The following is a 15,428-nucleotide window of genomic DNA, read 5'->3' on the forward strand; positions in this document are numbered from 1 at the left end:
ACATAAGACTAACCTGCGAACGGCATCGATTTCAATCTTCTATCTATAGATGACATTTGACTTATTTTTGCAGACAGACCTTGCATTCTATAAATTATTGGTAGGTCTTGTTCTTTTACTTATTTGCTATATCGGACGGTTTTAATATTTGCTTTCAGAATCTCTGTACTATATTTTGCTATATCCTTGGGTACACTATAGATAAAAAAAAAAATCAATATCCCCTTTCAAAATTTCAGCGATTAAAATATCTCCAAAACCTTAAAAGTTGGCCAAGAAACAGCTCGCCACAGGCTGACTTAAGTTTAACCAACGAGAATACATCTTCACCTAATCTAGGTGGCCTACCTGGACACCCCTTAATCATTCATACATGATATTTCCTAGCCTAACCTTACTTAGGGTCTCTCTTCTTACCTGACTGATGGGGATTGAGGAATTGGGGGTTTTATCCCTCGTGACCTTTATATCCTCCCGCATAACTTTCAGCAATTAGTCCTTCTCCTTTTAATGTCATCAAGGAGGGATGGAAGAAGTTAAATTGATCAATATGGTGTTCTGAATTTAAATTATTGTAAAAATATCAGAAATGCCCTGATTATCAGGGAGAGTGGTTTTATAATAAACCAGTGACATCCATTAAACTCTAAGTACTTTAGAAAACTAAAAGGTTTCATTTATACAATGAATTATAATCAAGAAGAAAATAAAAGTCACTTCTCCAAGATAAAAAAAAAATAAGGCTGTCTCCTTTGACGTCTGTCTTCAACAATAATAATAATAATAACAATAATAATAATAATAATAATAAAATAATAATAATAATAATAATAATAATAATAATAATAATAATAATAATAATAATAATAATAATAACAAATATTAATAATAAATAAATAAATAAATAAATAAATAGATAAAATGAAATAAAAAAACTTATTGACTGTGAATAAGAATGATGCGAAATATATGTATAGCTCTTTTGGATATCTCATAGAAAAATTTTTTAGTATACTGTAGAGGGAAACCTTTGCCTTTAAGTACATGACTTTTAAAATTTGGATGAAACAAACAAGAGATTTTCCAAAGGTTAACTACTAGGAAGAGGGAGGATTTTAATTAATCATTAGTAGAGACAGAGTTGTTTAAACTCAGGCTAAAAATTGAGACTTGACTATCCAGTTAGTTGGTTCCACACAAAATGTATTCAGTAGATGAACTAAAGTAAAAAGAACTGAAAACATTCATCTGTCCATTGACTTCATGAATTAAACAGAGCAATATTGCTAGTTTTATAGATTATGTTGCCTTTATTGACAAGTTTTCTGTTCTTGTTTTTAATATGTGGATATCCTATTCTGATGAGGCAGCTAGACAAGTCACATTACTTTTTGCTTACTTTGTGTGAAAATGGCTACATTATGTATAATAATGATGCTCTTTTAATGAAATTTGTCTTCCTCATTGACTTAAATCCTTCCGATTCTGAAGACACAAAAGTGCTGTTGCTTTCTCACACAGGAGGTCACCCTGGCTTCCGAGGGATGCTCTAGAGTAATACCTTTCTGTCAAACTTGAAACCCCAGGTTCCCTAAGTAAGTCCAGGGAGCGACCCATTCAGTACAGTGGACCAGTGGACTCCATCACCTAGAAAATGATGCTGAAATTGGAGCCTTCTCCAAACACCTGCAGCCAAATCCATCCAAAATGGTTTTGGGACAGATTGTTGAATGGTTCTAGAGCCTACAAGCAATTGCAGAAAAAGGAAGCTGGGCTGTGTGCCAGAGAAAATATTTAATATTAGAAGCAATCCTCTGGAGATTTTGGAGGGAGCCTTTGGTCCCTGCTCCAGCACAGTGGTTTTCTTGTTTTGCCTGGAAGATTGGGTGCCACCATTTCACAGATTGGTTCTCTTCCCTGGCTTAACCCATTAGTCCAGATCAGGCTAAATGGCCTTCCTTTATGGTTTTCCTCATACACCAGAGAAAGAAATCCTGGGGGTCAGGAAAGCGATGATGTACTTTTTATGTATGTAATTGGAACCTGGAAGGATTAACTCTCCTTTACCGCGCCATAATTGCCTATTAATGTCTATTAATGGTTAAGGGAGGGTATCAGAACAAGACTTGAATAACTAACAAAATGTTTATATTGAAGGATGACGGATTTACATAGGTACATAGCAATATTTTTGTCACTCTATACATTTTTACCCCACCGAGTCAGTATCAAAATGGAACACTTATGTAGAAATTGAAGATAGAAAAGGAGACATAAAGCAATAAAATGGAAAGGAACACTAAAGTAATTACTTTATGGTTGTTTTCACTATCACGTATTCTGCTGAATGCAATCTTGACAGCTTGGAGTCTAAGTCCCTCTGGTTTTGAACCAAGAGTCCTAACACAAGAATCTTGTTACCGTTAAAATTTGGAATACATACTGATAATATTCCTATAATCTTATTCACAGCTAACATGTATTCTTATTTTTATATAAATGGTATCAAGCAAATTCATGTCTAGATCAATACAAAAATAATGAAAATTCAACATCCTGTACTAAATAACAGAGCAAAAAACACAAAAACAAAAATCTATGAGTTACAAACAGTACGTATTCATACTGGAGATCTGCATGAAAAGTTTTTATTACATAACAATAAAGTACGTTATTTGCCTCTCTAGCCTTCCTGTTACCCATTGTCTAACACCCATCTCAAAAGTCGGAAGGAATTTTCCTAAGCTTTTATTTTTGTGATGAGTTTGCTAACCTAATGTCTAGCTTATAAAAACATTAGGATGAACTACTATGGCAATTTGGTCTTACTTAGTAAGAATAAGTAAGGTAATTAGAAGCTGTTCTGATAATAAGGATCTCCAAAGTAACTTTTTCTTAGATGCCAGTCTTTCGCTTTTGACTCCTAATACTAGTTTCAGCAGCAGGAGAAATGTAAAATAAAAATTTTATGTCAAGTAGCTTTCACATTTATTTTATAAAAAAATCTACATAAACAACAGTTTATATTTGTACATTGGGTATTATCAAACATAACAAAAATTAGTGATCATCAGCCTTAGACAAGTTGAAAAAAAAGTCTTCTTCTCAGCCAAACATATCACAGTTTCAAAAAAGTAGCTTCATACTGATTTCATCCAATGAACTTACAATAATGCTACATTTATCAAATGAAATGAAAGTATACAAAATTCTATCAAAACAATTAGCTTTCATGATAGAAAAAACACTGACTAGCCTTGAGGTTCAGCAGTTTTCCTAGGTACCGTGTGTGTGCTGAACAAAAAATAAAATCCTGTTGAACCTATCAATTATGGTTATAGTATACTACCTTAAATGCAGAGAATCTGCTCCTTTCAGCAGCATTTTGGAGACTTTCCTGATGGTGCTGCATCCAAATAGCTCACTAACAAAATTTAACACAAATATTGATTTCAGTAATGAAAAGATGATGTGACAAGTGTGGTTCTTGGGAAAGAGGGAATCATTATGCTGTCTCTCATGAGAGCTGAAATACAAAACTAAACAAATTTGACTGCATACAAGTGCACAAGTGAATACTAGTCCACACATTCTATAGACTGCAACAAAAATTAATGTAGTATTATATTTAGTGAAGTCTGTCACAAGAAAGGAGGTTACACTTTAGCAATATTTTACAAACTGTCAATTAGTTTCTTTACACAGCAGTGATCTCATTTGAGCAAGCACTGCAAAACCAACTTGATAAAATAGTTTAAATGATCAAAAAGATCACTTTCTTCTCCTATTTTTTATATGCATATCTCTTTGAAGCTTTAATAATTTTCAATTACATTAATGTAACTGCACCTCATTTCTAGCATGAAATTCACCAATCATTGCATTATTCCATAATTTACAATTAAATTTCTACTTAACTGGCATCTAGAAAATAAAAATCTCACAGTTATCTATTTCCATTGAAAAATATGATTTTAATGACAAAAAACTAGATAAATTTATAACTTATCATTTGTAATACACAACTATATAACTGAAGCTTTTATAAATAGCTACACAAAATGATGATTAAGTCATACTTCAAGGCCAGCAATATGCGGTTTGGGGAACCAAATGGTACCTAGTGTTCTGAGCAAGCTCTGCATGAGAGTATGAGTAACATCATGTCAATAAGATGATTAACTCTGCACTAAAAAAAGAAAAAAAAACACACACTACTGTACTTTACACAATAATCTTACTCAATTAACTGAAGATAGTGTCAGAGTAATATAACTTAGTAGCAAATATAACAAATTTTTAATCAATTTGTATTTTTCATAACTAACAAACCTTCAGTCTTAACATTCTCATCCAAAGTGCTATTCTTGGAAAGGGGTATAGCTACAGTTTTTGTTAGTTGAACTAGACAACCAAGGTATAATTTTAGAACTGTAACTACACAGAAATCATTTGCAGACATTACCAAGGGTATGACACTTAACAATATGGTCTGGGTGAGCTTTTTAATGGAAATACTAGCAAATACACTGCCATGTCACCTCAAGTTTGCAGAAATGTGTCAGTCAACCTTTCTCCTCTGAAGTGTTATACATTTTTGGGAAGGTACTTGTACTTTCTTCAAATCTTTTACAACAGCCAATAAAACACTACTTGCACAAGTTACAATATTGTGAATGTGTAGTACAAACTGGTATTTGGCATTCACACAGAGGTGAGAGAAATGGAAACATAAAAACTAAATGTTATTACTTACTAAGTTGTTAGCCTACTTTTCATTGAAATGATTGCAACATTTGCTCTGAACAGCAACATGCCTAACTTCTTACCCATCTTGAGTTTTTGTTAGGGTGATGTAAAAGTTGTGAAATCTGGCACTCAATAAAAATAATGGAGCCACAGAAAATGTATTGGTATACCTTGCATAAGACTTCTAAATATACAGACCTAAGGTTAAGTTACATTGCAATGGTTAGGTTTGAATTTCTGAAAACCAAGTGTACCACAAAACTGAAGTACTGTACATATTTTCACCTATACTAAAAATTCAACCAAAATTTATTGATTTGGTATACTATACACATTCAGGTGTTTATATACTTTCCATTTACCATAGTTTACCAAGCTGTACTGCATCACTTAAAGAAATCCCACGGACCAGGTATCCCCTTACTGTGTAGTTGTATGTATTAACTTCGAATATACCTTTTCACAAATAAAAAGTAACATACGTAACATGTCAAATTATGAACTACAATGGCCTAAGTATACTGACCTTATAAATTATAGACCTAATAATGGAATGAATCTGAACTAAAGGATTTAGAGCTATGGAATTCACTAATGTTACTACTATTCCATCTCTCAATAGGCAAGCATTCAATTTCCTCCACATAACAACTGAACTACATCATCTGTGTATAAAATAGATGAAAAGATATATTGTACAATAAACCACAACATTTAATGGATAAGAATATGAAATCTCAATCCTATTCTCCTGCTTCAAAGTTCTAATTTAATATTGCAAAACAATACATAAATACAAATTTCATACATCAGTCAAATGAAACAAAACTTTACTTTGCTGTGTAGTCGTACATTAGTAGAAAACCCCCAAACACCACATGCAATAATAGTAACCAAAAGTTTGAGTACTTGTCCAATGGATCAAACTGGCTATGTCCAAAAGTGCGTCCATAGCACAAAGGTGACTGGAAGGTGACTACAAAAATGAGACTCCTGAGTTTCAGCAGGGTACTGATAAGTGAAAACCACCATTAACTGAAACTGGGCGACTTATGGCACTGATAGCCGGTTAATGGTGCCGATAACCGGTTAATTGCACCTGTCAGGTATGTTATGACGCCATAATTTTAGGCGCCAATAACCAGAACTTGGCACATTATGTGCCATAAATTGCCAATTTTATGGTGTTAGACTAGAGCCATAGAACCGGATTGCCATTAACTGTGTCCCCAGATAACCAGGGACTGCCTGTATGCCAATTCTTTTTCACTAGGACACTAATACCTCACAAAACACTCAGTTCATTTTTAAGCACACTACATAAGTTGAAAAACAACAAAATTTGAGTAATTTCTTTAGAAAAATTACCTGGACACCCCATCAACCCCCTACAAGTAACTCCATAATGGTGCTAATACATATAAATGAGTTGTTTGATAGTTAAACATTTTTACTTTAGTTAAATTTGTAGAAAATAATGATAAAGAAATGACAAAATGGTATGTATGTACTGTACAGCATCAACTTGATGTGTGACATCAATGTGTTCTGTGTTTCACTAAGAATGACTGATGATAATATGTCCAACTGAAACAAAAAGAATGACCTATGGTGGTCATCTCTTCACATATCTACAGTCTTTCATCACAGCCACGTTATTTTCTAATGGTACTGTACAGCATTATGCTTAGTAGCACTAGCACTATAGAACTTTCTCTGGAGCCATGGGACAAATTATTAAGACATAAACTCAACAGAAATAAGACACTGTAAATATGTACTCAACTGCAAATTTGAATTTGCGGTCTAGTTCTAGAACAAGAGCTGCCACATGGTCCAAATGTGGGAACCACTATAACTGAACTTCCATGGCTACATTATATTTTTTAGATTTCTAAGGTTTAAAATACTAGTTGTATTACTGTGCAGATATGTTATTTTACACATTTTAACACCTATCTTTGCATTATTTGGCACTTTCCATTGATTTCTGTAATTTTAGAGCATTTTTAAATTTAACTGAAATAAAGATGCATAAACTGACATATGTTAATTTTCATTTTTCCCTCTCATTTTTAACAAAGACCATCATAACATCAAAAATGCCCAAGCTCACAATGTCTAACAGAGGTATTAGTGTAGTGTACGGTTTCTATTAATTATGCTTCTGACCTGGGATTATTTCATATTGACGAAAAAAATCAGTAAACCTTGGAGAGTAGTCTTAACTTACTGCTCTGGTTAAACAAATATAAATACTTTGTACAGAATTTTAGAAAAGCCTCAGTTACATAAAGCAGCCCATGGAGAACAATAACTAGGCATTAGCTTAGATTCCAGTCAAACTTATGATGCTCTACATTTTTAAGATCAGCAGTACAGTAGTTCTCTGCCCTTAAATTTCACTGATTTTGCCTTGAGACACATCTTGAGCTACATGTAGACAAGAAAATGTTTGTGGTTTAAAGCAATACAATACTAGTCGAAATTCCTCTTGGGAAGGTTCATTATTTTACCTTTGAAAGCAAATATTTTCAAGTATCCAAGGTTAAGTGTCTTTCAGCAACCTGCAAAATGATCAGCAAGGAATGTGACTTACATACCTTCTTTCACCAAAAACATAGCTGATTTTGAATAAAAATTATGTTCCACTCTTAATCCACATTATTTTCTATCTGGAACACTTACTTTCCTTCTAAATTCTTGATTACATTACATCAGATTCAAACATCATTCTAAAGCATTCTAATTAATTTGACAGAAATACTGATCTTGGAATACCCTGGACATTTACTTTTCCATGGCTTTCAGACTGAGAGAACAAAACATCTGCATCTCCATTAGAGCAAGAATTGTATCCACTTGTAATTCCAATGAGACACAGTTAAGTACAGAACTGTACTAATATGCCAATGGCAAGCAAGGTCATGTTTCATTATCATAGTTTAAACATTAAAATGAAATACACAGCAGAGTGTAAGTATTATTAAAATATTCACAAAACTTACAACACATAAGACAGCATCTTAGAAGTTATTAAAATTAGACCATCCTCCACCAAAACAAAAAAAGGGCACACTACTTAGAACAATACATAATGGTTACTGAATGTTCAAAAGCATGTATGCCATAAACCTTTATAAACTGGAGAAAGGTATTCTGGGTATTGTTTTAAAGTGTATCTTAATTGTACCGATTGCACAACCTTTACAGCACTACAAAATAAAGACTACTGTAATGTGCAGTTCACACATTTAAGAATGAGGACATAGGCTGCATAAAAAATCATGAGGCATCAACATGGCTTACTGGTAAACAGGATACCTTTGAGTTTTTAAATGTGTCTCATATGATAACGGTAAGGACGGAGGAGCCAATTCCAAAGCTAAAAACTTTCGTCTCATTGAAAGAGTCAATTTACACTTTGTACACTAACATCACCCAACACTTCTTTACTTCCCTCAAACTTCTCTGTATTTACAAACTTTGAGAGGTATGGTGAAGATAGATATGTTGTTTTCAAAGCTGGCTCATCAAATAAACTTCTGGAAAAGATGTTATATCTGACTAATGTACAAACTGTAGTATTATCGACTTGGAGATTAAATCCTGATTGGCGTAACTTGTGTTTGTCATAGAGGGCCATGTTGATGTAAAACTTCAGTGGATTCAAAATTTCCTTTGCTAGGTATGCCAATGATTCTACCAAACAATGATGAAACTTGGAAACATCTTGCTTTTGCCTATCTGAATTACTTTCATTATATTGCCTTACAGTTGACATGACTGCCACAAGAGCAGCATAAATATTGAAGTGTGATTTGGCTAAATTTAAAGTCCTATTAAACTTCTCGAGGCGCTCTGGACTGCAATAGCCTGTAGTCTTTCCAAACTGAAATGAAAGATCAGATACAGTGAATAGTTCTCTATGCAAAAAGGTCATAATTTGTTCTGACCCCTCATTAACACATGTAAACTGAGCACGGATACCTTGCAATAAATCTGAAGGTGGATTGAACTCAAGCCGTATCGATTTTTTGCAAACCTCTGTGATGAAAGGATCATCCTTATCAAAAACTATATGGTAAGAATGTACATTTGTTTTTGACATGTCTCTACTTAGATTAGAATATTTCTGTAAAAATTCACAAAATGACTCATGTTTTAAATAATCTTCCCGAGAAGAATTTTGTATATTGTTGCTTGATGTAGTTTGGCTTTTGTCCAAGTCACGATGAAGGTCCAAGCATTTTGGTTTCACAGAAGATGCTTTCTTCTCTGCTGCAGCAGAAGATTCATGAATGGCTTTTGATGATTCCCCACTTTCATTATTCTTCTTTAATAACAGTTGTTTACTTGATACAAGCTCACTCAATGAAGGCTCATTCCCTGACTCTTCTGGTTTTGCAGCCATGTTTGAAGGAGGACCTTCCATTGTGTGTCCACCTAAAACATTAGCAACTTCCTCTGAGCTTTCGCTTCTCAGTTGCATTTGAGCTTTGAAATCTTCAAATGACACAACTGAACTATTGGCCGAGTCATTAGCATCCTGAATTTTTCTATAATTATCAAAAAACCAGTCTTTCAAGGACTTCTCCTCCCAGTCAAAATTTAAGCCACATCTTTTCTTGAACGTTTTAAAAATTCTAAATATTCGTTCACAGCACTTTAAAGAGGAGTGGCAGTGTTGCAAGTATTCCAAACAAACTGAGCATGAATCTGGGGAATATCTAATATGGTTGTCTTTGTTACGTAATAAACACTTAGCATGCGCAAAACATCTGGAATGAAAATGCCCCAGTTGTTTCTTGGTACAAAATGTGTCAATTCCCACCACAGCTATACATAGTTCTTCAGATGAGGCATCAGGTTTTACAGCACTCTGAACTTGCTTGTTGGATGAACCTGAGGAATACAAAGAACGTAAAAATTAAACACACTTCACTAAAAAAATTTATAAGCTACAGGTACAGTCAGGTATAAGTGAAAAAATCACCTGGTTGTTTGAATCAGTGCAATAGTAAGGTTTTTTTTTTAAATACAGTTCAGTAGTGCCTCAGGTTATGAAATTAATCTGTTCTGAAGCGGCCTTCGTAACCTGTTTTTTTTCTCGTATCCAGAACTACGTTTTACATGTAAATTGCCTAATTCATTCTAAGCCCTACAAAAACACCACAGTCAATTTTATAATAAAGCTAAATTGAGCAATAAACAATGAAATACAACAATTTGGACCATTCCATACCTAACCTAACCATTACTGTACCTGTAAATATTAGTGTAAAGGGTACATGAAATACTGTACGCACATGTACGTACATATGTAGTAAAATGTGGAACCTTACCTTTCGAGTGAGGCGATGTCCGAAAGTGGCGACAGAGGAGGAGGACAAACGGCAGAAAACATGAACACTTGACTAAACGAAACACATTAAAAAATGGCAATCAACATTAACACTAAACTTCATGAAACACATTAACAAATGGCAGAAAACATTAACACTTCTTGATTATCTCCATCTTCGTCTACATAGAAAGCATCCTCTTCTTTCTGTGAACTTCAGCAACATTCTTGGGACCCATGACTAATAACGTAAGTAATTAAGTTCACACACAACACAATAAAGTAACTTACAGTACAACGAAAGTGAAATCACTAACACGAATTTACGTTAACGAATTAAATCTACGTAAACTAACGAATTCCACGTGTGTACTATAACACTGCTGAAATGAAATGGTCGAGGAACTTCCTTACGTAGATGGATGATGGGATAGATGCTGACCAATAGGAGAGCAGGATCTAACGGCAGTAACTAGCATCAGGAACCCATGGGAGAGTGGGAGGATGGTGGCGAGTCTACTGAGTTGATGGCGCGTGAGTTTTAAAATTGTTCTTGGCGGCCCGGGTGAATCTCGGACTTTACAGTACACCCTTTTGCAACCTAAATTCTTTTCGTAAACAGAAGCAAAAAATCTTCGCCTTTGCCTAATAATGTAAGTAATTAAGTTCACACACATCATGATAAAGTAACTTACAGTACAACAAAAGTGAAATCACTAACAAGAATTTACGTTAACGAACGAAATCTACGCAAATGAACGAATTCCACGTGTGTACGATAACACTGCCGAAATGAAATGGTCGAGGAACTCCCTTACATAGATGCATGATGGGATAGATGCTGACCAATAGGAGAGCAGGATCTAATGGCAGTAACTAGCATCAGGAACCAATGGGAGAGCGGGAGGATGGTGGCGAGTCTACTAAGTTGGCGGCGCACGAGTTTTAAAATTGTTCTCGGCGGCCCGGGTGAATCTCAGACTTTACAGTACACCCTTTTGCAACCTGAATTATTTTTGTATGCAGAAGCAAAAAAAATCTTCGTCTTTGCCTTTGTAACCTGGATTTTTCGTACGTAGGGACTTTCACATGTAGGGGTATGACTGTACTTCATCAAATAAACCTCATTGAATCTCATATACACTGTGGTTTCCAAATGACAGAAAGCTCATAAATTAGGACTACTTTATTAAAATGCAATTTCTAAATACAAAACCATTCTGCAGTGCAAAGCCATCAATTACATTAGCCAAGATTGATGAATAGGTTGTAAATGATGTCTGTCTGACACAAACATATAACAGAGATGCGTTTCATTTCATCAGACTGTTTGCAAACAGCAACTGCCAGATGGATAGTCACCCCATACATGTGCCCCATTGACTGTGGATTTGACAAAAGGAAGAACTTCACTTTCATTTGGATAAAATTTAACTTCTTTATTATCTGATACTCAGGTGTAAGAATCTGGGAGGTTTCTAGGCTTGTGATTTAATACTTCTGTAGATGTATACCAAAAACAAGTCTCCTTGGATTGGGTGGAAATGATAACACCATGGAAATCCGATAGCATCACTAGGTTCTTTTTCATCTGTTCTCATGAGTTTCTGGTCTCATAAGTCATGCCTTATCTAATTTCACAAAGAACTCTTCAGTTTTGGGAAGGATAAAAGTGGCTGTTTTATCTGCTCTCCAGATAATGGAGCCTTTCTGACATCTTAGCAACTTTGCTGCTTCCCTAAAGATGCTCTTCATAAATAAGATCTTAACTGCATTGCTTCCTGGAGGCTTCTATGAGGAATTTAGGTTTGAGGGAGTTTAAGTACAAATGGTGCCTCTGTCCTCCATGTTATAGATGATATCCATGAGAATCTTGACCTCCAGCCATTTCTCATCCGGGTTAGGCTGTTGAATATAATGCCATTAAAAATCCATAACCTGTATTTCTTTTAGTATCCAATAGTTGCAAATATTAGTTATGCTTGTGAAGGCTTCTCCTTTAAGAGGGTCATTTGGTTTGCTGTGGTTAACCACTTCAGTTTCTTCAGGATGACATTTTCTTATAACCCTGTAGATGCTACCATTTGCATGATCGTGACAGAGCTTATCAAAATGAGAACAACCCTTAAATGTACATCCCTGGGACTTCCCAAAAGAAACTGCTTGAGGATCTGCACAATAACGATGCCCTTCAGATTTTGTGACCACTTGTTACCACTTGTTAAGGTAACTTGATGGAGAAGACATGGGATCCCATTAGGAGCCATTTCCACTCAATTCTACATAAGTATAATTGAAGATCATTTTTCTACTTGCCAGACAATCCCTGACATCTACTGTGGATATATTGATAACATCATCAAAACATCAAGAGAAGAGGAGTTACACAATCTAGGCTTTGTATGTATTCATAGATTTATCAGGCCTTTCCTTTCAAAATGAATAAGATTGAAAAATTACCTTTCTTTGATGTCCCCTTGTAATACAGAAAGGGGGAGCACTACACAGATGTATAAAGGTATGTATAGCAAGCCCACCAACATTGGTCTCAGTCTCAATGGCAACAACAAATGGCCTGAAGATACTGTGTGAGAACAATGAATACCTATGCTAAGAGAGCCCAGACTCATTGCTCAAACTGGACTCCACCCACAGGGAAACTGGCTCAATAACTCAATAAAGATATTTATTATATCCAATCCTCTGGTGTATCACAGACTCCAGCACAAAAATGCCTAATGCTTCAGGTGTTCCAGAAAGCCATGATTCATTGCAAGTGGCATGGGGTTCTAGAGGCAGTGAGTGAAAGTCAACAAGTATGTAACAGAATAAATTCTGGGTTGCATGGAAGCAACAGCAAGTGATGAACCTGCAGATACAGCAATGAGAGGCAATATTGAGGCTACTACAACCTCTCAGCATAAGACACACGTCTTCAACATAGCCGACGGAGATGTGGTTGGAAACCTTGAAGGTGAAAAATTCAATGTAGCAAGCCCTAAAGGCTTAGAGCAGCACCTACAGGCCCTCCTCTCACATATAAAGCATGACTGCCAAGGCAATACTGACCCATATAGGATGGACATATGGAGATCCTTTGTACAAATAGTAAAATTCACATGTACACACTTTCAAATACACTACACTACAATAACACTAAACTTAAAAATGATATTGTTATGATACCATAAAGTTTGTTCATACTTACCTGGCAGATATATATATATAGCTGTATTCTCCGAAGCCCGACAGAATTTCAAAACTCCCGGCACACGCAGTGGTCGGCCAGGTAGTTAGTACCCATTCCCGCCGCTGGGAGGCGGGTGTCAGGAACTATTCCCATCTTCTATTCAGATTTTCTAATGCCACTGTCCCCGAGGGGAGGTTGGGCGGGTACTTGATTATATATATCTGCCAGGTAAGTATGAACAAACTTTATTGTATCATAACAATATCATTTTGTTCATGACACTTACCTGTCAGATATATATATATAGCTGATTCCCACCATTGGAGGTGGGGAGGGACAGAATAAAAGGATTTTGGGAAACATTTCACATGCAGATGATAGACATCTTGGTTCCTTACCTGTTAGCATAGCTGACTTCGTGATTACTGTCACCCAAGTCTGCTTTTGCTTTACTAGTCTCTCCAGCAAGGACGTGACCTGTATAGCTGGTGAGTTCTAGATGATCTGACAACGGGGGCGTGACCACAATGTGTCTAGACCATATTGACCATACCATGAGGGCTAAGAAGTAAAATAAATATCACCACCTGACCAACCTAGCCAAAGTTAAGGTGTTTTAACTAAGGCTTAAGAGTTAAGAAGTCCGCCATTGGCGGCGACTCAACAAATAAAATTAAGAGCTCTTCCTAACCATTTTCTACAGGATAGGATGAGTGGTACTTCTTGCCCCCAAGATTGTGTCTGCGGACACGTATGGCCCTAGCGAGCAGCAGATCTCATATGACGTCTTCACATCTCTCAGGGAGTGTGAAGCGAACACAGAGTTGCTTCGCTAACACGCGGTACTCAGGATGTAACTAAGTGCCATGCTCTGTTGAAATGCTTCCGAGGCCGCGCCCTCACCTCGTGAGCATTTACTTTAAAAGGTTTCAAATCTTTGTTCAAACATGACGAATGAGCCTCTTAGAAAGACTCCTTAAAAATAACGCCAGGGCGTTCTTCGACATGGGCAAGTCTGGTCTTTTTACGGAACACCGCAGATTGTCCGAATGACCTCGACTTTCTTTAGTTTTATCAAGATAAAACTTGAGAGCCCCGACAGGGCACAGGACTCTCTGTGGCTCTTGCCCAATAATTTGTGCCATCCCCTTGATCTCCAGGCCTTTGGGCCAAGGGTTAGACGGGTTTTCGTTCTTAGCAAGAACGGAAGGCTTAGAGGACACCGAATTATGTCCTCTAAAGCCAAAACCTCTGATGATGGCTAAAACCTCACTAACCCTCTTTGCCGTAGCTAGAGTGGTTAGAAAATTAGCCTTTCTGGTCACGTGTATTAAGTTTACAGAAAGGAGAGGTTCGAAATGCTTTGACATCAAGAACTTCAGACTACGTCTAAGTTCCATGCCGGAAGCTTCGATCTAGACTATTTCAAGATTTCCGCAGACCTCAAAGATCGTGAAGGGCTTTGTTGTTTGACAGATCCGAATCTCTGAGCCTAGAGGCCGTCAACAACATATTTCTGTATTTTACAATCGTTGGGACTGTTAGCTTATCCCATACTTCAGACGGAAAGGGAAGACGGTAAAGTAATTCACAGAGGTGGAGGTGTAGGAGTAGTCATTCTTCCTGCACTATCTCCAGAATTGGCCCACTCCGATTGGTACACTGCAAAATATGCAGCACTGCTTTGCTTTGGCAATGAGACTTGTAATTAATCTTGAAGATCCTCTCGCTTCTCGACAGTCTGAACGCATCCAGACTCAGAGCGGAGAGGTTTATAGGTACCTCTCGAAGTGAGGCTGTTAGAGTAGACCGATTCTCTCGGGAAGGGTCCTTGGAAAGTGCTCTCTGAAGGACGTGACCTCTGTGAATCCAGCCTCTCGAAGGCCAACATGGGGCGATCAGCGTCTTTCTCGCTCCCTCTGACGCCAGCGATTATCTTATCATATTTCCTAAGCTTTTGAATAGGGGAAAAGAGACTAACCAACTATCCCCATTCCATACTATATGATGGCGTCTATTGCTACCGCTCTCGGATCGAGAATAAGGGAGCAACGTAGAGGAAGCTTCTTCGTCTTCAATATTGCGAAGAAATCTACGAAAGGACGTCTCCAAAGTCTCCACAACTCTCGACATACTTCTAAGCGA

General features: G+C 36.5%; 1 protein-coding gene across 1 annotated transcript in view; it reads right to left on the minus strand.

Annotated features, from left to right (window-relative positions):
- Positions 1-4,256: 4,256 nt before the first annotated feature.
- LOC135199601 (uncharacterized) overlaps positions 4,257-15,428 on the minus strand; it is a 32,698-nt gene continuing 21,526 nt past the window's right edge. The window contains exon 4 of the mRNA XM_064227757.1: positions 4,257-9,654. Coding sequence (XP_064083827.1) covers positions 8,162-9,654 — 1,493 coding nt within the window. The 3' untranslated portion in view covers positions 4,257-8,161. The remainder of the gene's footprint in view (positions 9,655-15,428) is intronic.

The sequence above is a fragment of the Macrobrachium nipponense genome, chromosome 26, assembly GCF_015104395.2.
Source record: "Macrobrachium nipponense isolate FS-2020 chromosome 26, ASM1510439v2, whole genome shotgun sequence".
NCBI classification, from domain to species: Eukaryota; Metazoa; Arthropoda; class Malacostraca; order Decapoda; family Palaemonidae; genus Macrobrachium; species Macrobrachium nipponense.